General features: G+C 48.0%; 1 protein-coding gene across 7 annotated transcripts in view; it reads left to right on the top strand.

The window, feature by feature from the left end:
• adgb (androglobin) overlaps positions 1–26,424 on the top strand; it is a 513,562-nt gene that overhangs the window by 366,638 nt on the left and 120,500 nt on the right. For all 7 annotated transcript variants that reach the window (XM_070889961.1, XM_070889958.1, XM_070889959.1 and 4 more), the window contains 2 exons: positions 18,010–18,148; positions 25,250–25,381. In XM_070889961.1, the coding sequence (XP_070746062.1) occupies positions 18,010–18,148; positions 25,250–25,381 (271 nt within the window). The remainder of the gene's footprint in view (positions 1–18,009; positions 18,149–25,249; positions 25,382–26,424) is intronic.

Raw genomic sequence — 26,424 nt, 5'->3', positions numbered from 1 at the left:
CGATAGACAATTATCTACAGCTTTCACTAGTTCCCAATGCACCAAGTTCAAAATCCTTAACTTAATTTCCAAATCATTCTATGGCCTTACTCCACTGTAGCTCTGAAACCCCCCTCAGCCCCAAGCCCCAGCCCTTGGTCTTTGGCTTTCAGTATATATCTCTCACCCATCAGCTTTTCTCGCTTGGTGACTGAATTTTCATCCATGTAGGTCCTTTCCTCTGAAATTGCCTGACCCTTTTCACCTTGCTACTTTGCTTCCTGCCATCACCAAAACACGATAGGGCCAAAATTGCCCCTTTCTATAAGGCCTCTGGCCACCTGAAAGGGGTGGCCACGGGTCTGTGCGGAATGGCCGCTGAGTCGCGGCGGACTGGCCGACCTTCACGCATTGCCCTGAAAGGTTTTTCTGGCGGTGTAGATATCCGCCCCGGTCCCCCCACTTCTGTCCCGCTCCTGCAGATGCGTAGTTAACGATGTCATCGGATTGCGCACCGCCCCGGGCCCGAACCGGAAACTAAATTCAGCTCAAGTCATCTTCCGGCTGCCTGTCGGTGCCAATGATAGGGTTTTGGGTCGGTAGACAGTGCTTGCACAAAACCGCCAGCAGCCTTTAAAGGTGTGTTGCGTCTAGCAGCATTCTTGTCAGGGAGATTTTTTCTGACTTTTTCAACCATTGCGAGTAGCCATGTTGACAGCGGGATTGAGATATAGTGGCCCTGACTCTACATACTCCACAACAGAGAGCCGTGATTGAGGAGGTTGGGCTTGTGGAGGAGAACTAAATGGGATCAGTGCTGACAGCGGAACGCCTCCTGCACATTGTGCGGGGCAGGGAGGCACGCAGAAGGTGGCGCCGACTCCAACAGTTGGAGAGGCAGCGGGCAAGGGGCACAGTACACATGGCTGAGGAACAGGCAGGCCATGGAGATGGCGACAGAGCTGGACACAGAGAGGTGCACCAGGAAGGACCTCATGAAAGGCCTGCCGTCAGGAGGAGGGGCAGGTACGCTGATCCCCCGCACAACATAGTGGGCCAGATGGACAGGACGCAGATGCTTGCCAGAAGAGGACTGAAGGGGGTGAGGACCAACAAGAGCAGGAGGGAGAAAGCAATGAGGCAGCTGTCAGCAGAAGACGCCTACATAGACATGGTGGCAGAAGGCCTTATCGCCAAAGGATCTACAGACAGCAGTCCTCCTCCATGGACCTGACACATGACCAGCGGCTCCGGAGACTGTGATTCCGCAAGGATATCGTGACAGAGCTGTGCAATCTCCTGCAGCGAGACCTGTAGCTTCAAACAAGGTTTAGGATAGCACTGACCATCGCATCAAAGATCACCATCGCACTCAATTTCGATGTGACTGGATCTTTTCAAGCTGTAACAGCAAACATCTCAAACATCTCCCAGTTTGCCTCGCACAGTTCCATCTGTCAGGTGACAGATGCTCTGTATAAGAGGAGGAGGGACTACATATCCTTCCTTATGAGCAGGCAAAAGCAGTTGGAATACCTGACCTGATTCGTGGTGATTGCGGGCTTCCCCAGGGTTCAGGGCGCCATAGACTGCACCCATGTTGCATTGAGAGTGCCACAGAACAATCCTGAGATCTACCATAACCGCAAGGGATTGCACTCCCTCCATGGCCAGCTGGTGTGCGACCACAACCGCAAAATCATGGCAGTTGATGCCCGGTATTCTGGAGCAGTCACGATGCTTTCAGCCTGCTCCAGACCGATGTGCCCGGCATGTTTACTGGCCCAAATCAAGATTGCAGGTGGCTCCTTGGAGACAAGGGCTACCCACTCTGCACTTGGCTACTGCAACCCCAGGACTGTTGCACAGCAATCGTACAATGACTCTCATTCAGCCACCAGGTGCATTATTGAGCAGACCATCGGAATCTTTAAACAGAGGTTCCATTGCCTGGATCACTGAGGAGAAGTGTTGTCGTACTTGCCTGAGCGGGTGTCCCTATTTGTGGTCATCTGCTGCATGCTTCACAACCTGGCAATTATGAGGGCACAACCATTGGAGGACTAGGCAGCAGTACTACCTGAGGAGAACCAGGAGGAGGAGGCGCAGGAGTACGTTGCGCAGGAGGAGGAGGCGGCGCTGGAGGAGGACCAGGATGTGGGTTGCCAGCCATGCAGGAGGCGGTGTCACCATCCAAACCCTGCAAGGGAAATTCTATACCATCTCATTGCTGCTTGTTTCCGCTGAGTTCATGCACATTTTAGCCTTCATCTATGCATCTCCATGGGCAAACCAATGAGCCCTTTCACATATCATTCCCCACAGTGAAATTTCCTTATGCATTTCCTTATAACCCCTCTTACGTATATCTATTCTGGAACTATGCCACAGTGTCTCCCCTGTGGCTGCATCATGGCTCTGGGAAGGCTGCTATGTTTCAGGTGTAGAAGCTACAGATGTCCTTCTAGGATGCCCTCGACCAGCTCTGGCCCTGGAAGGGCCGACTGCAGACTGGGCCGCATCCTCCTCAGTACTTTCAGACGGAATTGGCTGAGGCGATTCCATCATCATCATCATCATCATAGGGATTTAATCAAAATCGAGGAAGACTTGCTTCCACTCTAAAAGTGAGTTATCAGGTGACTGTACAGTCCAATATGGGAATTACAGTCTCTGTCACATTTGGGACAGAGAGTCATTGAAGGAAAGGGTGGGTGGGGAGTCTAGTTTGCCGCACGCTCCTTCCGCTGCCTGCGCTTGTTTTCTGCATGCTCTCGGCGACGAGACTCGAGGTGCTCAGCGCCCTCCTGGATGCTCTTCCTCCACTTAGGGTGGACTTTGGCCAGGGATTCCCAGATGTCGGTGAGGATGTTGCAATTTATCAAGGAGGCTTTGAGGGTGTCCTTGAAATGTTTCCTCCGCCCAATTGGGGCTCGCTTGTCGTGTAGGAGTTCCAAGTAGAGCTTGCTTTGGTAATCTTGTGCCGGGCATGTGGTAGTGTGGCCCACTAACATGCCACGACAACATGCAAGTCGTGATCTGACCAACAGATCCACCACAGACCCCATCCACGTCCGGATTGGGATCAAGCAGGGCTGCGTCATTGCGCCCATCCTCTTCTCGATCGTCCTCGCTGCAATGCTCCATCTCACGCTCAACCAGCTCCCCGCTGGAGTGGAACTAAACTATAGAACCAGTGGGAACCTTTGGCGATTCCATTGTTGGCAGCAATGGTGGACTGGCAGGTCTCGGCTCAGGACTGCTGTGATCCTGAGAGAGCACATCAGGATCCTGGTCTGCTGATTCTGCGCCACTCCCCCGGGGCACCACCTCACCATCACCACCAATCTGCTGAAGCACAGGTCGGTAGGGTGGCGTGACACCGGAAGGTCCCCCGTGACCGCGGTGGACCCAGCCGTGATGGCATGAGTCAGATTTTGCGTGCTGAGATTGCATGAGAGTAGACACAGTCTCGATGTCACCAGAGATGACGGCAGGAAGACGTTCCGTGGCCTGTTGCTGAGAGTGCATGAGAGCATTCTGAGCTTCCAGGACAGCTGCCATCCTCTCCAAAGCAGCACTCAGACGTTCGTTCCCTTGAGCTTGTGCTGTAATGGCAGCTGCCACATCGCCCATGCCACACGGCATCACAGCTGGATTCGCACAGTCAATCTGGGAGTCCACCATTGCCTGCACACCGGCAATGATGGGCTCCATGATGTGCACAGAGTTGTCCACAATGCAGGAAGCAGACTACTCCATGCTCCTGACCACTTGATAGTCTGCATCACAGAGTACTTAAGGAAGTGGCCCTAGAAATAGTGAATGCATTGGTGATCATATTCCAACAGTCTATCGACTCTGGATCAGTTCCTATGGACTGGAGGGTAGCTAATGTAACACCACTTTTTAAAGAAGGAGGGAGAGAGAAACCGGGTAATTATAGACCAGTTAGCCTGACATCAGTAGTGGGGAAAATGTTGGAATCAATCATCAAGGATGAAATAGCAGCGCATTTGGAAAGCAGTGACAGGATCGGACCAAGTCAGCATGGATTTATGAAAGGGAAATCATGCTTGACGAATCTTCTGGAATTTTTTGAGGATGTAACTAGCAGAGTGGACAAGGGAGAACCAGTGGATGTGGTGTATTTGGACTTTCAAAAGGCTTTTGACAAGGCCCCACACAAGAGATTGGTGTGCAAAATCAAAGCACATGATATTGGGGGTAATGTATTGACGTGGATAGAGAACTGGTTGGCAGACAGGCAGCAGAGAGTCGGGATAAACGGGTCCTTTTCAGAATGGCAGGCAGTGACTAGTGGAGTGCTGCAGGGCTCAGTGCTGGGACCCCAGCTTTTTACAATATACATTAACGATTTAGATAAAGGAATTGAGTGTAATATCTCCAAGTTTGCGGATGACACTAAACTGGGTGGTGGTGTGAGCTGTGAGGAGGACGTTCAGAGGCTGCAGGGTGACTTGGATAGGTTAGGTGAGTGGGTAAATGCATGGCAGATGCAGTATAATGTGGATAAATGTGAGGTTATCCATTTTGGGGGCAAAAACACAAAGGCAGAATATTATCTGAATGGCGGCAGATTAGAAATAGGGGAGGTGCAATGAGACCTGGGTGTTATGGTTCATCAGTCACTGAAAGTGGGCATGCAGGTACAGCAGGCGGTGAAGAAGGCAAATGGTATGTTGGCCTTCATAGCTAGGGGATTTGAGTATAGGAGCAGGGAGGTCTTACTGCAGTTGTACAGGGCCTTAGTGAGGCCTCACCTGGAATACTGTGTTCAGTTTTGGTCTCCTAATCTGAGGAAGGACATTCTTGCTATTGAGGGAGTGCAGCGAAGGTTCACCAGACTGATTCCAGGGATGGCTGGACTGTCATATGAGGAGAGACTGGATCAACTGGGCCTTTATTCACTGGAGTTTAGAAGGATGAGAGGGGATCTCGTAGAAACGTATAAGATTCTGACGGGACTGGACAGGTTAGATGCAGGAAGAATGTTCCCTATGTTGGGGAAGTCCAGAACCAGGGGACATAGTCTTAGGGTAAGGGGTAGGCCATTTAGGACTGAGATGAGGAGAAACTTCTTCACTCCGAGAGTTGTTAACCTGTGGAATTCCCTGCTACAGAGAGTTGTTGATGCCAGTTCATTGGATATATTTAAGAGAGAGTTAGATATGGCCCTTACAGCTAAGGGGATCAAGGGGATTGGAGAAAAAGCAGGAAAGGGGTACTGAGGGAATGATCAGCCATGATCTTATTGAATTGCGGTGCAGGCTCGAAGGGCCAAATGGCCTACTCCTGCACCTATTTTCTATGTTTCTATGTTTGTGACAGGCTCTTGCACCCTTGCCATTGGCCCCCATATCTGCGAATGCATGGCCTCCACCCTTCTTTCATGAGCCCCAACATCGATGGGCTTATCTGAGTCCTCTGCAGCAGAACTCGCATGCTACCTCGCCCCTGGGAGAGATGGCACCAGAGATTGCCTTTGCCCTTCACCATACTGCAGCTTGCTGGGTTCCTGTGCATCACCCAGTGCAGACCCCTCTGCTAAATCTAACTGACCCCACCACGTAGTCCCAGTATCTGAGCTAGCACGTGCAAATGTAGGAAGCAGTGACGCGGTGCTGCCTGCAGTATCCCGCTCTTCCTCATCGGACATGGTGCCAATGTCTGCACTCGGCTCAAGGGTCTCGTCCTGACTCTGGCTTGCACTCGCCTCAAGGGTCTCATTCTGAATGTGGCTCGCACTTATAAGGGTTTCTAAATACCTAGTCCCCCCAGCCATGAACTCATTGAATGGCGGTGCAGGCTAGAAGGGCCGAATGGCCTACTCCTGCACCTATTTTCTATGTTTCTATGTTACACGCAGTTCTTTGACATCAGGATTTATAAGAACAAAATACACATAGCACAGGGTTTCGGCACAACCAAGATTCGTTTGTTTATTGAACATACACTCAATTACCTCCCCTGTATAAATACTTCAGGATTTATATGGGATGAACAAACCCTCAAATACAAACCCCTATGAAAGGGTCATTTGCATCAGCGTAACTTGACACAGTTAAACCCGTCCGCAATTTGACTGCTAATATAAAGTTACTCAGACCCAATCACAAAACCCTTCTATGATTTGGCTGGAACAAATATACAATCACCAATTCTTCGGCTGTCTTCTGAGGTTGACTGTAGGCCCTTTTCTTGCTTGCAGCTTGTGTCCCGAAGTCACACCGCTGGCTTCTGTTGCTGTTTCAATTCTGTTCCTGTACTGCTCCCTTGCCTTCGAAAATGGGTCTTCTTTATTCCAAAAATCAGCTTGTGCTCTTGAAACAGATTTCCTGTTCCCTCCTGGGATATCAGCTCTCCTGCTGGGCAGCACAATGCAGGACCTTCCTTGGTATCGATGGTTGAGGCATGTGTGAATGTCCCTCTTCCTGCTTTGACAGTGACCATTGAAGGTGTGAATGTTCCTCTTCTTCTGTTGACGGTGGCCATTGTCTGTGTGGATTCCACTCCCTGGTCCAGACAGAAAACCACTGAAGGTGTGGAGGTCTCTCCTGGTCATCATCATCATAGGCAGTCCCTCGGAATCGAGGAAGTCTTGCTTCCACTCTTAAACTGAGTCCTTAGGTGGCTGATACGAGAGCCACAGTCCCTGTCACAGGTAGGACAGATAGTCAGTGAGGGTAAGGGAGGGTGGGACAGATTTGATGCATGCTCTTTCCACTGCCTGCGCTTGTTTTCTGCCTGCTCTTGGCGATGAGACTTGAGGTGCTCAGCGTCCTCCCGGATGCACTTCCTCCACTTAGGGCGGTCTTCGGCCAGGGACTCCCCGGTGTCGGTCGGGATGTTGCACTTTATCAGGGAGGCTTTGAGGGTGTCCTTGTAACGTTTCCATTGCCCACCTTTGGCTCGATAGCCGTGAAGGAGTTCCGAGTAGAGCGCTTGCTTTGGGAGTCTCGTGTCTGGCATGCGGACAATGTGGCCTGCCCAGCGGAGCTGATCAAGTGTGGTCAGTGCTTCAATACTGGGGATGTTGGCCTGGTCGAGGACACTAATGTTGGTGCATCTGTAGGATCTTGCGGAGACATCGTTGGTGGTATTTCTCCAGTGACTTGAGGTGCCTACTGTACATGGTCCATACAGGGTACTACTACAGCCCTGTAGACTATGAGCTTGGTGGCAGATTTGAGGGCCTGGCCTTCGAACACTCTTATCCTCAGGTGGCCGAAGGCTGCACTGGAGGTGGTGTTGAATCTCGTCATCAATGTCTGCTCCTGTTGATAAGAGGCTCCCACGATATGGGAAATGGTCCACGGTGTCCAGGGCCGCGTCATGGATTTTGATGACTTGGGGGCAGTGCCATGCAGCGAGGTCAGGTTGGTGGAGGACCTTTGTCTTACACATGTTTAGCTTAAGGCCTATGCTCTCGTATGCCTCAGTAAATACGTCGACTATGTCCTGGAGTTCAGCTTCTGTGTGTGCACAGACGCAGGTGTCGTCCACGTACTGTAGCTCGACAGCAGAGGTTGGGTTGGTCTTGGACCTGGCCTGGAGACAGCGAAGGTTAAACAGGTTCCCACTGGTTCTGTAGTTTATTTCCACTCCAGCGGGGAGCTTGCTGACTGTGAGGTGGAGCATGGCGGCGAGAAAGATTAAGAGGGTTGGGGCGATGACGCAGCTCTCTTTTGGACATGGATTGGGTCTGTAATGGATCCACTGGTAAGGATCACGGCCTGCATGTCGTCATGGAGCAGGCGGAGGATGTTGATGAACTTTTGGGGGCATCTGAAACAGAGGAGGACGCTCCATCGACCCTCGCGGTTGACAGTGTCAAAGGCCTTTGTAAGGTCGAAGAAGGCCATGTATAAGGGCTGGCGCTGTTCCATGCATTTTTCTTGCAGCTGTCGCGCTGCAAAAATCATGTCCGTTGTGCCCCATAGGGGATGAAATCCGCACTATGACTCCAGGAGGAACTCCTCGGCCACAGGGATAAGACGGTTGAGGAGGACTCGAGCGACAACTTTCCCAGTGGCTGATAGCAGGGAGATTCCCCTGTAGTTGCCGCAGTCGGATTTGTCCCCTTTTGTTCTTCTGGTGCTCTGATGATGAATGTCTTTCTTTTGATGACATCGTCTGGTGATTTAGATCAGTGACAGATATCCTGTATCATTTTCTCTCATGATGTCTGATTGTTTTGTTGCAATGTTTGAATTAACCCTTTCCTGCCCAGCTCTTTTTGCGGGCTGTAATGCAGTTCTGGATGTTTATATTTATTAGTCCAATTTTTACCGTTGCCGGGGGAGGAACGGATCCCACATACTTGTCTCAAGGGTCTCGTCATGACTTTGGCTTGCACTGGCCTCAAGGGTCTTGGTCTCGCTCTGGCTCACACTCGGGGTCTCATCTGCAATCATAAATGGCACAAGGGGTCCCATCAGGTGAGGTAGCGCATTGCACCATGCAACAAACAACTTGCACACAATCATAAGCAATTGACTGGTAGGCACTTGGACTTTCAGGGAGAGATGATATTGCGCAAAACATAAAAACAGATAGTAAAAGCTTTTACCGATATATAAAACGGAAAAGAGTGACTAAAGTAAATGTTGGTCCTTTAGAAGATGAGAAGGGGGATTTAATAATGGGAAATGTGGAAATGGCTGAGACCTTAAACAATTATTTTGCTTCCGTCTTCACAGTGGAAGACACAAAAACCATGCCAAAAATTGCTGGTCATAGGAATGTGGGAAGGGAGGACCTTGAGACAATCACTATCACTAGGGAGGTAGTGCTGGACAGGCTAATGGGACTCAAGGTAGACAAGTCCCCTGGTCCTGATGAAATGCATCCCAGGGTATTAAAAGAGATGGTGGAAGTTATAGCAGATGCATTCGTTATAATCTACCAAAATTCTCTGGACTCTGGGGAGGTACCAGCGGATTGGAGAGCAGCTAATGTAACGCCTCTGTTTAAAAAAGGAGGCAGGCAAAAGGCAGGTAACTATAGGCCGGTTAGTTTAACATCTGTAGTGGGGAAAATGCTTGAAGCTATCATTAAGGAAGAAATAGCGGGACATCGAGATAGGAACAGTGCAATCAAGCAGACGCAACATGGATTCATGAAGGGGAAATCATGTTTAACTAATTTACTGGAATTCTTTGAGGATATAACGAGCATGGTGGATAGAGGTGTACCGATGGATGTGTGGTGTATTTAGATTTCCAAAAGGCATTCGATAAGGTGCCACACAAAAGGTTACTGCAGAAGATAAAGGCACGCGGAGTCAAAGGAAATGTATTAGCATGGATCGAGAATTGGCTGGCTAACAGAAAGCAGAGAGTCGGGATAAATGGGTCCTTTTCAGGTTGGAAATCGGTGGTTAGTGGTGTGCCACAGGGATCGGTGCTGGGACCACAACTGTTTACAATATACATGGATGACCTGGAAGAGGGGACGGAGTGTAGTGTAACAAAATTTACAGATGACACAAAGATTAGTGGGAAAGCAGGTTGTGTAGAGGACACAGAGAGACTGCAAAGAGATTTAGATAGGTTAAGCGAATGGACTAAGGTTTGGCAGATGGAATACAATATCGGAAAATGTGAGGTCATCCACCTTGGGAAAAAAAACAGTAAAAGGGAATATTATTTGAATGAGGAAAATTACAACATGTTGCGGTGCAGAGGGACCTGGGGGTCCTTGTGCATGAATCCCAAAAAGTTAGTTTGCAGGTGCAACAGGTAATCAGGAAGGCAAATGGAACGTTGGCCTTCATTGCGAGAGGGATGGAGTACTAAAGCAGGGAGGTCCTGCTGCAACTGTACAGGGTATTGGTGAGGCCGCACCTGGAGTACTGCGTGCAGTTTTGGTCACCTTACTTAAGGAAGGATATACTAGCTTTGGAGGGGGTACAGAGACGATTCACGAGGCTGATTCCGGAGATGAGGGGGTTACCTTATGATGATAGATTGAGTAGACTAGGTCTTTACTCCTTGGAGTTCAGAAGGATGAGGGGTGATCTCATAGAAACATTTAAAATAATGAAAGGGATAGACAAGATAGAGGCAGAGAGGTTGTTTCCACTGGTCGGGGAGACTAGAACTAGGGGGCACAGCCTCAAAATATGGGGGAGCTAATTTAAAACCGAGTTGAGAAGGAATTTCTTCTCCCAGAGAGTTGTGAATCTGTGGAATTCTCTGCCCAAGGAAGCAGTTGAGGCTAGCTCATTGAATGTATTCAAATCACAGATAGATAGATTTTTAACCAATAAGGGAATTAGGGTTATGGGGAGCAGGCGGGTAAGTGGAGCTGAGTCCACGGCCAGATCAGCCATGATCTTGTTGAATGGCGGAGCAGGCTCGAGGGGCTAGATGGCTACTCCTGTTCCTAATTCTTACGTTCTTATGTTCTTATGTAAAGGAAGGCCTTACCGATGCTGCTTCCAGCGAGATCCACACGACCGGCAGCCACAGGGAAGGCAACATGTGGGCCCACTAGCCGCTGCACCCTCTCTTCTATATCAGTCAGCTGCTGGATATCGGCCTCGCCCCCACCAGTCCTCTGTTGCTCCAAATGTTTGTGGGAGATCTTGGCCTACAAAGCAAAGAAGGGTTGCTAAGTAGCAGTGTCATGAGTCCTTAGCAATTAATGCAAGAGTGGGTCCATTACATGCAGGTGTAGCTCTCACATGAAAGGGACCCTCCATTGCGAGTATGCACACATAGATATACATGATTCAGCAATCAATTGGTTACTTCACTGACTATATAGTGAAGGTGAATGAGAGGCTCACAGATGGAAGGTGAGGAGTTGGGGGAACATGTACTCACTTTCATCAGTCGAATGATACCGTTCAGCCTTTTGCGGCATTGGGTGGCGGTGTGGTCATGAATGGAGGTCCCCGACACCTCCACAGTGATCTCTCGCCATGCATTGACAAAGACGGCGCGACTGAGTGCCTGTGTCCGGATAGAGAACACGCCTCCTTCCCTCCACAGCTTGGACCAGGGTCTCAAGTTCAACATCCAAAACGCAACTGGCCCTCCTTAAACCTCTTTCATGAGCCATTCCTTCGCAAGCAACAGAGACAAACTCAGTGAGCCAAGACCTAGCTGCAAAACCTGTTCTTTAAGAAGGCCAGGGAGCAACTGCATCATTATCAGTAAATGGGCATTAGCTGAATTTCACAGCCCAATCGGCCAATCCGCTCCCGCACCGCTGCAAAGAGCCCATTCCCGCCACCAATACTGCTCCGCTCCTTTTTTTCAGCAAAATTGCTTAATTCCACTCTAATGGCCGCCGCATCCATTGCGGTGGTAATGCATGCCAAAAAGCGAAAGGTGCGCCTCGTTTCAGGCTGTGGGCAATTTTGGCCCCTATTTTTGCAGTCCACACTTTTGGTTCACTTTCTGAATTCTCCCACTATCAATACATCTGTTCTTACCTTTATGAAGTGCTATGAGACATTTCAAAATAGGAAAAAGAGTGGGCCATTCATCCCCTCGAGCCTCTTCCATCATTCAATTAGATCATGGCTGATTTGCACCTCAACTCCATTTACCCACATTTGCTCCATATCCTTTGATACCTTTACAAACAAAAATCTATTGATCTTAGTTTTGAATTTTTCAATTGACCTATCCTCAACAGCCTTTTGGGGGATAAAGTTCATGATTTCCACTACCCCTTGTGATATCCCCCCGAATGACCTAGCTCTAATATTGAGGCTATGCCCTCTTATTCTGGACTCCCCCACCAGAGGAAATAGTTTCTCTTTATCTACCCTATCAAATTCTTTAATCATCTTAAATACCTCAATTAGATCACCCCTTAATCTTCTATACTCACGGGAATGCAAGCCTGGTCTATGCAACCTGTCCTCATAATTTAACCCTTTTAGTCCCGGTATCATTCTGGTGAATCTGCGCTGTACCCACTCCGAGGCCAATATATCTTTCTTGAGGTGCGGTGCCCAGAACTGAATGCAGTACTCCAGATGGGGTCTAACCAGAACTTTATTCAACTTTAGCATAACTTCCACCCCTTTGTATTCCAGACCCCTTGAGAAAAAGGTTAACATTCCAGTAGCCTTTTTACTTATTTTTATGAAGCTGTAGATGTTAAAGGCACTAAAGAAACTTCAGAGGAAAAGAGAAAAAAGCCATCAGGGAAAAATAGAAAAAAGTCCAAACTAAAAGCACTATATCTGAATGCACGAAGCACTCAGATAGAAATGAATAGGTTTGCTCTCATAGCCATTATGGGGACATGGTTGCAAAGTGACCAAGGTTGGGAACTAAATATTCCTGGATACTTAACTTTTAGAATTGATAGGCAAAATGGAAAAGTTAGCCGGCTCGAGGGGCTAGATGGCCTACTCCTGTTCCTAATTCTTATGTTCTTATGACAATCAAGGATGGGATAAAGACAGTAGAGAGAAAGGATCTTGGCTCTGAAAATCAAGAAGTAGAATCAGTTTGGGTGGAGCTAGGGCAGAACACATTGGTGGGAGTTGTTTATAGACTCCCATACAGTAGTGGTAAAGTAGGACAGAGTATAAATCAGGAAAATAGAAATGCCTGTAACAAGGATAATACGGTAATCATGGGGGACTTTAATCTATATATCGACTGGGCAAACTAAATTAGCAGTAATAATGTGGAGGACGAATTCATGGAATGTATACAAGATGGTTTTCTAGATCGGTTTGTTGAGGAACCAAAAGAACAGGTTATTTTAGATCTAGTCTTGTGCAATGAGAAAGGATAAATTAATAACCTAGTTGTAAAGGGGCCCTTAGGAAAGAGTGACCGTAATATGTTAGAATTTTATATTAAGTTTGAAAGTGATTTAGTTCAATCTGAAACTACAGTCTTAAATCTAAACAAAGCAACTAGGTATGAAGAGTGAGTTGGCTAAGGTAGGTTGGGAAACTACATGAAAAGGAAATGGCAGCAAAATTAAACAAATAGTTTGGGGCCAAAATTGCCCCTCTCCTTAAGGCCTGTTACCACCGCAAATCGGCAGCCATGCTGCGAAGTGGACTGTCTGCCGACTGTTTGTGGAATGGCTGCTGCTAGCCCAATTGCCCTCGCGAGATTTCCCGGCAGTGCCCCAATACCCCCCTACCGCTCTGTTGCTGCCAGTCCGTGGTAAACACGTCATCACCGTGCGCACTACCAATCTACCCCTGACGGCGACATTCCCCTCTGAAAATCTTCAGCCTGCCTGGCGGTGCCAAAACTTGTTTTTTCCCGGTGGTCCAGTGAGGCTGTAGCCTTCTACAACGTGGGTACAGCTTCCCTTAACGGGGAGGATGCACTGCCGCTGCCGCCATGTCTTTTTTTGTCAGCTACTGTCGTGTCTGCCCGACAGTTATGCCCCCAGGTTCGGCCGGGTTGCCAACAGAAAGCCTGGCATTCCCTCTTGGGTGCCAGATCACCTGGCCAAAACACTCCGTGCTGGCCCAGTGAGCCGAAGTTTTTAAATCGTGGAGGCTCTCCCCTTTAAGTGAAGAGGAGAGCCGTGGTGACGCGGCGGCGTGAAGACGTCGCGACGGTCACTCCGCTCCGCCCCCAACTTCCGCCCCTCAGTTGCTACCACCGCCCCGTATCCGCCCTTCAAGTGTTGTCACTGCCCCCCATTAAGAGCGACTTCCGGATGCAACGAATTAAAAAAAACAACAAAGAGCCGAATGTCGCTCAAGAGGTGACCTGAACCGCAGCAGCGGTAAAAACCATCGAAACGTTTCAGGCAACGGGCAATTTCTACCCCCTTGTGTCTATCTTCACGGAAGAAGACACAAAAATCTTGCCGGCAATAGTGGAGAACCAAAGGTGCAGCGAGAATGCTGAATGGAACTAAATTATTATTTGTAAAAAAATAGTCCTGGAGAAATTAATGGGACTGAAAGCCGATAAATGATGGCTTACATCTTAGGGTTTTGAAAGAGGTGGCTACAGAGATAGTGGATGCATTGGTTGTCATCTTCCAAAATTCCTTAGATTCTAGAATGGATCCCGTGGATTGGAAAGTAGCAAATATAAACCCGCTATTTAAGAAAGGAGGGAGAAAGAAAACGGGGAACTACAGACCAATTTGCCTGACATCTGTAGTAAGGAAAATGCGAGAATCTATTATTAAGGATGTGGAACAGGGCACTTAGAAATGGATTTATGAAAGGGAAATCATGTTTGTCAAATCTGTTAGAGTTTTTTGAGGTTGGAACTAGTAGAATAGATAAGGGGAACCAGTGGATGTGGTGTATTTGGATTTTCAGAAAGCATTCGATAAGATGCCACACAAGAGGTTATTAAACAAAATTAGTGCTCATGGGATTGGAGGTAATATACGAGCATGGATTGAGGATTGGTTAACGGACAGAAAACAGGCTGTCTCTGTGGCGCATTCGGATGTTGACCAAAAGGTTGGTGGTTCGAGCCCACCCAGGGACAGAAATGACCGATAGGTGTTTATTTTTTGTGGAAGCTGGGTCATTGAATAAATTTAAGACAGAGATAGACAGTTTCTTAACCGATAAGGGAATAAAGTGTTATGGGGAGTGGGCAGGGAAGTGGACCTGAGTCTATGATCGGATCAACCATGATCGTATTAAATGGCAGAGCAGGCTCGAGGGGCCATATGGCCTACTCCTGCTCCTATTTCTTATGTTCTTATGTTAAAACAGAGAGTAGGAATAAATGGGTCATTTTCAGATTGGCAGGCTGTAACTAGTGTTGCAAGGATTGGTGCTTGGACCCCAGCTATTACAATCTATATTTGGATGAGGGGACCAAATGTAATGTATCGAAGTTTGCTGATGATACAAAGCTAGGTGGGAATGTAAGTTGTGAGGAGAATGCAAAGAGGCTTCAAGGGGATATAGACAGGATAAGCAAGTGGGCAAGAACATGGCAAATGGAATATAAAGTGGAGAAATGTGAAGTTATCCATTTTGGTAGGAAAAATAGAAATGCAGCCTATTTTTTAAATGGTGAGAGATTGGGAAATGTTGATGTTCAGAGGGACCTGGGTGTCCTTGTACACAAATCACTGAAGTTAACATGCAGATACAGCAAGCAATTAAGAAAGCAAATGGTATGTTGGCCTTTATTACAAGAGGATTTGAGGTGTTTTTAATCATGGGATGTGGGCATCGCTGGCAAGGCCAGCATGTATTGCCCATCTCTAATTGCCCTTGAGAAAATGGTGGTGAGCCACCTTCTTGAACCACTGCAGTCCATGTGATGAAGATACTTCTACAGTGCTGTTAGGGAGGGAGTTTCAGGATTTTGACCCAGCGACAATGAAGGAACGGCGATATACTTGCAAGTCAGGATGGTGTGTGACTTGGAGGGGAACGTGGAGGTGGTGGTGTTCCCATGCGTTTGCTGCCCTTGTCCTTCTAGGTGGTAGAGGTCGTGGGTTTTGGAGGTGCTGCTGAAGAAGCCTTGGTGAGTTGGTGCAGTGCATTTTGTAGATGGTACATACTGCAGCCACGGTACGTTGGTGATGCAGGGAGTGAATGTTGAAGGTGGTGGCTAGGATGCCAATCAAGCAGACTGCTTTTTCCAGGATGCTGTTGAGCTTCTTGAGTGTTGTGGAGCTGCGCTCATCCAGACAAGCGGAGAGTATTCCATCACACTGCTGACTTGTGCCTTGTAGATGGTGGAAAGGCTTTGGGGAGTCAGGAGGTGAGATACTCTCCGCAGAATACCCAGCCTCTGAGCTGCTCTTGTTACCACAGTATTTATGTAGCTGGTCCAGTTAAGTTTCAGGTCAATGGTGACCCCCAGGATGTTGATGGTGGGGGATTCGGCGATGGTGACGCCATTGAATTTCAAGGGACGGTGGTTAGACTCTCACTTGTTGGAGATAGTCATTGCCTGAACTTGTGTGGCGCAAATGTTACTTTCCACTTATCAGCCCAAGCCTGAATGTCATGCAGATCTTGCTGCATGCAGGCATGGACTGCTCCATTATCTGAGAAGTTGCGAATGGCACTGAACACTGTGCAGTCATCAGCGAACATCCCCACTTCTGACCGTATGATGGAGGGAAGGTCATTGCTGAAGCAGCTGAAGATTGTTCGGCCCAGGACACTGCCCTGAGGAACTCCTGCAGCGATGTCCTGGGGCTGTGATGATTAACCTTCAACCACCACAACCATCTTCCTTTATGTTAGGTATGACTCCAGCCAGTGGAGTTTTCCCCCTGATTCCCATTGACTTCAGTTTTTGTAGAGCTCCTTGATGCCACACTCGGTCAACTGTTGCCTTGATGTCAATGGCAGTCACTCTCACCTCACCTTGGAATTCAGTTCTTTTGTCCATGTTTGGACCAAGGCTGTTATGAGATCTGGAGCCGAGTGGTCCTGGCAGAACACAAACTGAGCATTAGTGAGCAGGTTATTGGTGAGTAAGTGCCGCTTGATAGCATTGTTGACGACACGTTCCATCCATTTGCTGATGATTGGTTGATCAGCACCTGGGAATCCCTGGTCCAAGACCGCCCAAAATGGAGGAAGAGCACCCGGGAGGGCGCTGAGCACCTCAAGTCTCATCGCCGAGAGCATGCAGAAATCAAGCGCAGACAGCAGAAGGAACGTGTGGCAAGCCAGGCTCCCCACCCACCCTTTCCTTCAATCACTGTCTGCCCCACTTGTGACAGAGACTGTAATTCCTGCATTGGACTGTACAGCCACCTGAGAACTCACTTTTAGAGTGGAAGCAAGTCTTCCTCGATTCCAAGGGACTACCTGTGATGATGATTGAGAGTAGACTGATGGGGCGGTAATTGGCTGGATTGAATCTGTCCTGCTTTTTGTGGACAGGACATACCTGGGCAGTTTTCCACATTGTTGGATAGATGCTAGTGTTGCAGCTGTACAGGAACAGCTTGACTAGAGGAGCGGCTAGTTTTGGAGCAGAAGTCTTCAGCAAACAGCTGGGATGTTGTCGGGGCCCATAGCTCAGCCTTTTCTTGATATCACATGGAGTGAATCGAATTGGCTGAAGACTGGTTTCTGTGATGGTGGGGACCTCAGGAGAAGGCCGATATGGATCATCTACTCAGCATTTCTGGCTGAAGATGGTTGTAAATGCTTTGAGGATAGGGTATTCATGGAGCCTCCTCCTGCCGTTAATTGGTTAATGATCCACCACCATTCACGACTGGATGTGGCAGAGCTACAGAGCTTTAATCCGTTCCGTTGGTTGTGGGATCGCTTAGCCTTGTCTATAGCATGCTGTTTCTACTTCTTAGCATGCATGTAGTCCTGTGTTCCTGAGTATAAGAGTGAAAACATCTTACTGCAATTATATCGGGTCCTGTTGAGCCTACACCTGGAGTATTGTGTACAGTTTTGGTTTCCTTACCTAAGGAAAGATATACTTGCCATAGAGGGAGTACAACAAAGGTTCACCAAACAGTTTCTGGGACTGAGGGTATTGTCCCATGAGGAGAGATTGCGTAGACTAGACCTATATTCTCTAGCGTTTAGAAGAATGAGAGGCGATCTCATTGAAACATACAAAATTCTTACAGGGCATGACAGTACAGATGCAGGGAGGATGGTTCCTCTGGCTGGGGAGTCTAGAACTAGGAGTCACAGTCTCAGAATAAGGGGTTGGTCATTTAGGACTGAGACGAGGAGAAATGTCTTCACTCAGAGGGTGGTGAATCTTTGGAATTCTCTACCACAGAGAACTGTGGAGGCTCAGTCATTGAGTATATCCAAGATAGAGGATTTTTGGATAGTAAGGGAATCAAGGGATATGTGGATAGTGCAGGAAAGTGGAATTGAGGTAGGAGATCAGCTATGATCTTATTGAATAATCCAGGATCGAGGGGCCGAATACACTACTCCTGCTCCTATTTCTTATGTTCTTATGAAATGCAAGTTGTTATTGTGCTATACAGCAAACTGGCATGACACAATTCAGTTTGAACAAGACCCGACTATTTTGGTGCCTGTCCTCACTGTAAATTTTACCATTTTTCCACTAGGTCTTCAACAATGCTCTTTACGCCACCTTAATACACTCCTTTGATGTATGCCTCAGTCCTGAAGAAAATTTTGCTATTAGATCACTCATATTTGATACCTCACCAAGGAAGCTGTTTAGAAAAGGCAAGACTTGCTCAGGTGAGTGTGCTGATATCAGTTGACATGACCTTAGCAGATGAAGAGATGACGGTTTTCAAATGCTGTCGATGTGTACTGAGGAAAGGCGACCTTTGATAATCTGTGAAAATACTTGTAAACCTTGAAATGTTGAAAAACTTGAGATTACTTTGGCATCTTGCTCAGCAGGAAATACTTTATTACTTTACTTGCCATTGTCCACTGCATTTCCTAATTCCTATAATATAGCTCACCATATTTATGATTGACATACTTAATTTAACCAAAGATCCTGTACAATTTAGATTTCTCATAAAAGCTTTTGCATTAAACTACGGGGTTGAAATTCGGTTGCTAACGCCTGCTGATAACGCCAATATTAGGTGTTAACTGGGAGTTAGATGATTGGGAGTGGCGCTGGGTGCTGTTCACGGCTGAGGCCAAATTCGGTGGTCATTTTTTAAGGGCACTAAAACATTACGTCCCACCGGCTAACGCCATGGAAATCATGACGTCAGTATGCTTGCAATGCCATGTTGGTGCCTCTATCGCGATATTTAGTTTGTACGGCTGCCGTACCAGCAGGCAACCGTACAGCCTGGAAAAAGTGGTGGTTGAACAGCAGAACTCGAGCGGAATTCGCCAGAGAGCAAGGTGAGTTGTTTTCTTTATTTATTTCTATATTTGTGCATTAGTTCTAACAGTGGGGAAATTCGTGTGTGTGTCGGAGAAGTTTGAGGGTTTTTTCATTCTTCCCTTTTCTTCCCGTTTTCCAGCTAGCATAGCAGCAGCCTCCCGATGCGAAATTCAGTCGGCCTCCTGAGCTCCCGCCCGAGGATGAATGTGCAATGCCACTTTTTAGCGCTGCTCTCATCTTTGGGCGTAAAAACTGAATTTGGCAGTTGGAGCCTGCACCTAACGCCTGCCGTAAAATCAGCACTCGGGCGGTGACACCGCCTCAAAAATGGCGGTACCGAATTTCGACCCCTACAATTGGGGTGGCCAAAACACATCGAAACCGGTAGGTGCGCCTCGTTTCGGGCGGTGGGCAATTTCGGCTCCAGCGCCTTTTGTGACCGCAGGCCATCCCAAGTACTTTATAGCTAATTAAGTACTTTTGTAATCACTGTTGTAATGTGGTGAAATGCATCAACCAATTTGTGCACAGAGAAGTCCCACAAAAAGCAATGTGATAATGACCAGATAATTTGTTTTTCGATGTTGATTGAGGCATAAATATTTGTCAAGGCACTGGGGATAACTCCCTTGCTCTTATTCGAAATAAGATCTTTTACATTCACCTGAGAGGGCAGATGAGGCTTCGATTTAACATCTTAATCTGAAAGACAACACTGCCAACAGTGCAGCACTCCCTCATTACTCAATTGTCAGCCAAATGTTTTTGTGCTCAAGCTCCTGGACTGGGACATGAACCCACAATCTCCTGACTCATAGGCAAGATTGCTACCACTGAGCCATGGCTGCAGTGTCAGTGTCATTTTAAAACATTTCAGAAATCGTTATCAGGGACCAATTAGCAGCACATACTGCTGCCAAAACACTGACTACTCTTCATTAGTTATTTTTTCAAAAGAACATGTAGTTTCCATGGTAGCAGCAACATGCCCTGCTACACTTGAAAGAAAGTGTATTTCATTTGCAGGTCAAGTGACATACGTAAAAGGGAGTTGTTGATGCAGCCAATTGAAGGTTATCGCTTTGATAAGCTACTGACAAAGGGTGAAACTAAGTACTGTGTACAATGAGCAAGTGTGACCTTAGCTCCTTTAATGAGACTCCAGAGTGCAGGAACCTCGTGGGTGGCCTGCTTATATACCGTGCTCCCAAGAGATGCTGGGATCCTTGGGACTCCAACAGGTAGGCCCTCTGGTTATAGTGTAATACAGGTTGCAAGGGGTTAAATACATAACATCACTCCCCCGTGAAGTCAATAGTACACTTATTCACAAGGTGAGACGATCTGGGGCTTTTCGCTCCCTTGTCGATCATCTCGGTACAAATGCAGGTGTGGGTGAGTTGGTTAGTTCTTCACTGGGCTGCTGGGCAGCCGGCCTTGCCGGACTGCTGGGGATGGTGAGTTCGGCTTCGTGGTCAACCATGATGTCAGTTGCCACTTGTGTGTGTGTTGGAGGGCCAAAAGTTGGTGGTGCCTTCTTCGGTTTGTTCGCAGCTGTTGGTGAACCGCAATTTGATTTGGTCCAAATGTTTTCTGTATGTTTGTCCATTGGCCAATTTGACCTGAAATACCCTATTCCCCTCTTTGGCTGTGATCGTGCCAGCGAGCCATTTGGGACCATGTCCATAATTGAGCACAAACACAAGATCATTGATCTCAATATCGCGTGATAAATTTGCACGGTCATGCTACACACTTTGTTGATGCTGCCTGCCCTCCACGTGATCATGGAGATCAGGGTGGACAAGAGAGAGCCTTGTTTTGAGCACCCTTTTCATGAGCAGCTCGGCTGGGGGAACTCTGGTGAGTGAGTGAGTGGGGTCTGGTGCGGTAGCTGAGCAGCACTCGGGACAGCCTGGTCTGCAGGGAGCCTTCCGACACGCGTTTCAGGCTTTGCTTGATGGTCTGAACTGCCCGTTCTACCTGGCCGTTGGATGTGGGCTTGAAAGGGGCAGATGTGACGTGCTTGATCCCATTGCGAGTCATGAATTCCTTGAATTCAGCACTGGTGAAACACATGCTGACCAGGACATCAGGCAGGCCATGCGTGGCCGTGGACGTGCTTACAGACATTCAATCCATTTTGAGTAAGCATCCACGACGACCAAAAACATTTTGCCCAGAAATGGGCCCGCATAGTCCACGTGGATCCTCGACCACGGTTTGGAGGGCCACGACTACAAACTTAGCGTTGCCTCGCTGGGTGCATTGCTCAGCTAAGAGCAAGTGTTGCACTGGCGCACGCATGACTCTAAATCTGAGTCGATGCCAGGCCACCACACATGGGATCTGGCTATGGCTTTCATCATTACTATGCCTGGGTGGGTGCTGTGCAGTTCACAAATGAACATATCTCTGCCTTTCTTGGGCAAGATCATGCAATTGCCCCACAACAGACCGCCTGCAGGGACATTTCGTCTTTGCGCCTGTGGAACGGCTTAATCGCCTCCTGCATCTCCGCTGGGAAGCTGGACCAGCTCCCATGGAGGACACAGTTTTTTTACCAAGAACAGTAAAGGATCCTGGCTGGTCCAGGTCCTGATCTGGCGGGCCGTGACGGGGGACTTTTCATTCTCGAATGCATCCATTACCATGAACAAGTCCACAGGCTGTGTGCCATTTCCACCCCGGTGGTGGGCAATGGCAGCCGACTGAGAGCATCTGCGCAGTTCTCTGTGCTCGGTCTGTGGCGGATTACATAGTTGTATGCCGACAGCATGAGCGCCCATTTTGGATGTGGGAAGAGGCATTGGTGTTAATCCCTTTGCTCTCAGAGAGCAGCGATATGAGCGGCTTGAGGTCAGTTTCAAGCTCAAACTTGAGGCCAAATAAGTACTAGTGCATTTTTTTTACCCCGTAAACGCATGGCAGAGCCTCTTTTTCAATCATGCTGTAGGTCCTTTCGGCCTTGAACAAACTCCTGGACGCATAAATGACCAGTTGCAAAATCCCCGATTCGTTAGCCTGTTGTAACACACACCCGACCCCATATGACGACGCATCGCAAGCCAGCACTAATGTTTTACAAAGGTTATACAGGACAAGCAGTTTGTTTGAACATGACAGATTTCTGGCTTTCTTAAAGGCAGCCTCTTGTCAATTCCCCCATACCCAGTCATCTCCCTTGCGCAGTAGCGCATGTAGGGATTCTAGCAGAGTGCTTAACCCAGGTAGGAAATTACCGAAATAGTTGAGGAGTCCCAGGAACGACCGCAGCTCCATCATGTTCTGTGGTCTCAGCGCGTTCTTGATGGCCTCCATCTTGGTATCGGTGGGTCTGATGCCATCTGCTGCGATTCTTCTTCCCAAGAACTCGACCCCCTGCGCCAGGAAAGCACATGTCGAGCGTTTCAACCTGAGCCCCACGCGATCCAACCGACTAAGAACCTCTTCCAGGTTCTGCAAGTGTTCGATGGTGTCCCGACCTGTAACCAGTATGTTGTCCTGGAAAACCACAGTGCAAGGAACCGACTTTAGTAGGCTCTCTATGTTCTGTTGGAAGATTGCCGCGGCCGACCGAATCCCAAACGAGCATCTGTTATAGATGAACAGACCTTTGTACGTGTTGATGCAGGTGAGGCCTTTCGAAGACTCCTCCAGCTCCTGTGTCATGTAGGCCGAGATCAGGTCCAGCTTGGTGAACATCTTCCCTCTAGCCAGGGTCGCAAATAGGTCGTCTGCCTTGGGTAGCGGGTGCTGGTTCTGTAGCGAAAAATTGTTAATCGTTACTTTATAGTCACCACAAATTCTGACCGTGCCGTCTTCTTTAAGTACCGATACAATCGGACTGGCCCATTCGTTGAATTCCACCGGTACGATGATGCCTTCTCGCTGCAGCCAGTCCAGCTCAATTTTCACTTTCACATGCATCATATACGGTACCGCCCGTGCCTTGTGGTGGATGGGTTGCGTAATGGGAACCAAATGGATCTGCACTTTCGCCCCCGAGAAACTTCCAATGCCTGGCTCGAACAACAATGGAAACTTGCTCAGAATCTGGGCGCATGAGGCGTCGTCGACGGACAAGAGCGCTCGGATGTCGTCCCAGTTCCAGCGGATTTTTCCCAGCCAGCTTCTGCCAAACAATGTGGGGCCATCCCCTGGCACAATCCACAGTGGTAGTTCGTGTACTGCTCCATCATAGGAAACTTTGACTTCTGCACTGCCAATTACAGGGATTAGTTCCTTGGTGTAAGTCCTTAGTTTGGTGTGAATGCGGCTGAGCTTAGGCATGTGTGCCTTGTTGCACCCAGCCTGTCGAAGGCCTTTTTAGTCATTATGGAATGATTCGCACCCGTGTCCAGTTCCATTGATACTGGAATTTTGTTCAGTTCAACTTTCAACATTATTGGTGGACATTTCGTGGTGAATGTGTGTACCCCGTAAACTTCTGCCTCCTCGGTTCGGGTCTCCGATTCAGTCTGATCCACAGTGGATCGATCTTCCTCTGCAACGTGGTGGTTTGCAGGGTTTGCAGCTCGCCTGCACATTCGCTGGAGGTGTCCCATTGTTCTTCAACCGTTGCACGCATAGCACTTAAAGCGGCATTGATGGGGCCGATAATCACCTCCACAGCGCCAACAAGGTGTTAACTGCCTCGCAGTAACGATTGATGGCAGACTCTGGGTCATCTGAGGTCGGGCAGCCGGCATGTACGATCTGTCATGTATATTCCTGCTCGAAAACGACGTTACTTTGTTCACAGTATGGCCGAAACTTCTTTACTCTGCGAAATCTGTTTGGTGTTGTCGCTGGTGGACATAAATGCCTGGGCTATTGTTATGGCTTTGCTTAGATTCGGAGTTTCAACGGTTAAAAGTTTGCGAAGGATTGCCTCATGGCCAATGCCCAGTACAAAGTCCCTAAGCATTTGTTCTAGGAATCCCTCAAATCCCTCAAAATCCCTGCAAGGCGCCTTAGTTCGGCAACATAGCTCGCCATTTCCTGGCCCTCCAACCGTTGACACGTGTAGAACCGATATCTCGCCATCAAAATGCTTTCCTTTGGACTTAGGTGCTCCCGGACAAGCATACACAATTCTTCATAGGATTTCTCTGTTGGTTTTACCGGAGCTAGGAGATTCTTCATGAGGCCATAGGTTGTTGCCCCACAGACAGTTAGGAGGATCGCACTTCGTTTGGCAGAGTTCTCGTCTCCTTCCAGCTCATTGGCCACAAAGTATTGGTGGAGTCTCTCCACGAAGGCCTCTAAATCGTCCCGTTCTGAGAACTTCTCCAGGATACCAACTGTTCTTTGCATTTTCGAGCGGTTGTTCGTTACCTTGTCGCCAATTGATAAGCTCATGACAAAGGATGAAACTGAGTACTGTGTACAATGAGCAAGTGTGACCTCAGCTCCTTTAATGAGACTCCTGAGTGCAGGTACCTCGTGGGTGGCCTGCTTATATACCCATCTCCCAAGGGATGCTGGGATCCCTTGGGACTCCCAACAGGTAGGCCCTCTGGTGGAAGTGTAATATAGGTTGCAAGGGGTTAAATACATAAAAATAGCATTACACTTTTTACAGGGAAGGTTGGAGGAGAAATTTAGAGGGAAATAATGTAATGGCCAGTGGCTCTCACATTGATGACATATTAGCCACAGAGGCCTGAGGCCTATTCCATAACCAAATGCACCACAATGTAGTATGTTCACTTGGAGCCTGTGCACAGGCTGTGTGCAAGACCCATTATAGCCTAGAACAGCCGGTGTGAAGAAACCTGCTGGCGCACACTTTGATTCCCGAACAAAACCAGCACCAAACTCCACACAGTGCTGGAGCAAAACGTGAACCCCAGTTGAAGTGCAGGGAAGACCCTGTCTGTGCCTACCAAGGTTACAACTGCATTTAAATGTTATGCCCAGGCTTCTTCCAGGTACACCTCCCAACCTTTAGCCTACAGCTGTAACCAGCAGGTAACTGGTGCATATGAGGGAGTTGAAATTGGTCTGTGCCATTAGCGTAAAACAGGCTCACAACAAATCGGCAGCCCATTTTGCACCGCACCCATTGCCTTCAATGGAAAGGAAGACAGGGTGCAGTGTAAAACAAGCCGCCGATTCCCTGTGATCCCATCTTTACATTAATGGCATAGACCAATTTTATCCCCATTGATTGGCAAGGCCAGAGACTCCCCGCACACATTCCTCCCCCCCCCCCTCCGCCCAGCAAGACTTCATGTCTGGAAATCTCCTGATGTGCACCCATTGGGCTGTGCTCCCCGCTAGGTCCACAGGCTTGAGAATTGCCTCACTTGTCGGTGCTCTATGCTTGAGGCTGAGGATAGTGTTCCAAAACAAATAGAAATTTGACGACAACATCTGTTGGGGTTAAAAGAAAAAAGAGTCATTGCTTTTTGTTCAATTTGTAGTGTGAAGCTTCAATGTTCCATTAACTTCATGAGCCCCTTGATGTTTTGAAAAAGATGCTGTCTCTGAAGTTCCTGAGGGGTGGCAGGACAGGAGCCCAACTAAGGAGGAAGGAGAAGCTGCCACCAAACTACAAGCTTGGTGGAAAACTTTATTCATTCGGGAAATCATGAGGGCAAGAACAGCAGGTAAGAAATTAGGTGACTAATAAATTGGAGTTTTGCTTCAGAGACAGTATCAATGCGCGAGATGTCATTTTGCGACAAACAATAAATTGATTTATTTTTTCCACCAAGTAGTATAGGATTCGTCCAGCCAACAAGTAGCTGGGGGGGGCGGAGGGGGGAAATCACAGAACAGTACCTCTTTAAGATCCTAGGACATTACCTTCTCACACATGGAGCTAGGTTATATATATTAGTGCTCCCAGCGCAGAGCTTCATCCAGAGCGCATAGCAGGGGTTCAAACATGGAGATCAATGCATCCATTTCCTGAATGAATGTAAAATCGTGCAGGATGCAGGAGAAACTCCTTTACACAGAGTTGTGAGGCTGTGAAATTCATTTCCAGAGTCCGTGGTTGAGGCAGAAACTAAGTCAACATTCGAGATTAGATTGGACAAGTGGTTGAAGAATAAGCATTGAAGGGATATGGGACAGCATGGTAAATGTGCTCAAGTGGAGGATAAACGCAGACACAGACCGGCTGGGTCAAATGACCCATTTCTGTGTTGTAATTGCTATGTATTTCTATGGAATTCGGGTATTTGTAGCAAATTGGATTAAAAACTAGTTTGTACTAAAATAGAAAGCAGGTGTCAATGCCGATTTCTCAGCAGCGTAGTTAGAAGTGAGTAATGATGTCCCACGAAGATCAGTTCTGGGACAGCTTCTATTCACTATGTAAAGCAATGATTTGGATGCAGGGCTAGAGGGAGCAAATTTGCAGATGATAGTAAATTAGGAGGCATAGTAAATAATGCTGTGTACCCAAGCGCCATCAACATGAAGAAGCAGAGCCAACTCCTCAAAAAAAATGGTGCTTTGTGTAATGGGGCTTGGAGCGTTGGGTTGGTTAAATGGCCAACAGGAACGAAGCCACCAGGGAGCAATCACGAAGGAGACCGGTGCCACAGCAGCACCGCTTGCATGAGTGCTGGGCAATGAGAGACAGTGACATTACAATGGCACTACTACTGGGAGGTGTAATTACTGAGGGACAAAATTACAT

Source organism: Pristiophorus japonicus, chromosome 9 (assembly GCF_044704955.1).
Source record: "Pristiophorus japonicus isolate sPriJap1 chromosome 9, sPriJap1.hap1, whole genome shotgun sequence".
In the NCBI taxonomy this organism is placed as follows: Eukaryota; Metazoa; Chordata; class Chondrichthyes; family Pristiophoridae; genus Pristiophorus; species Pristiophorus japonicus.
This window is presented reverse-complemented; position numbering and strand designations above follow the sequence as displayed.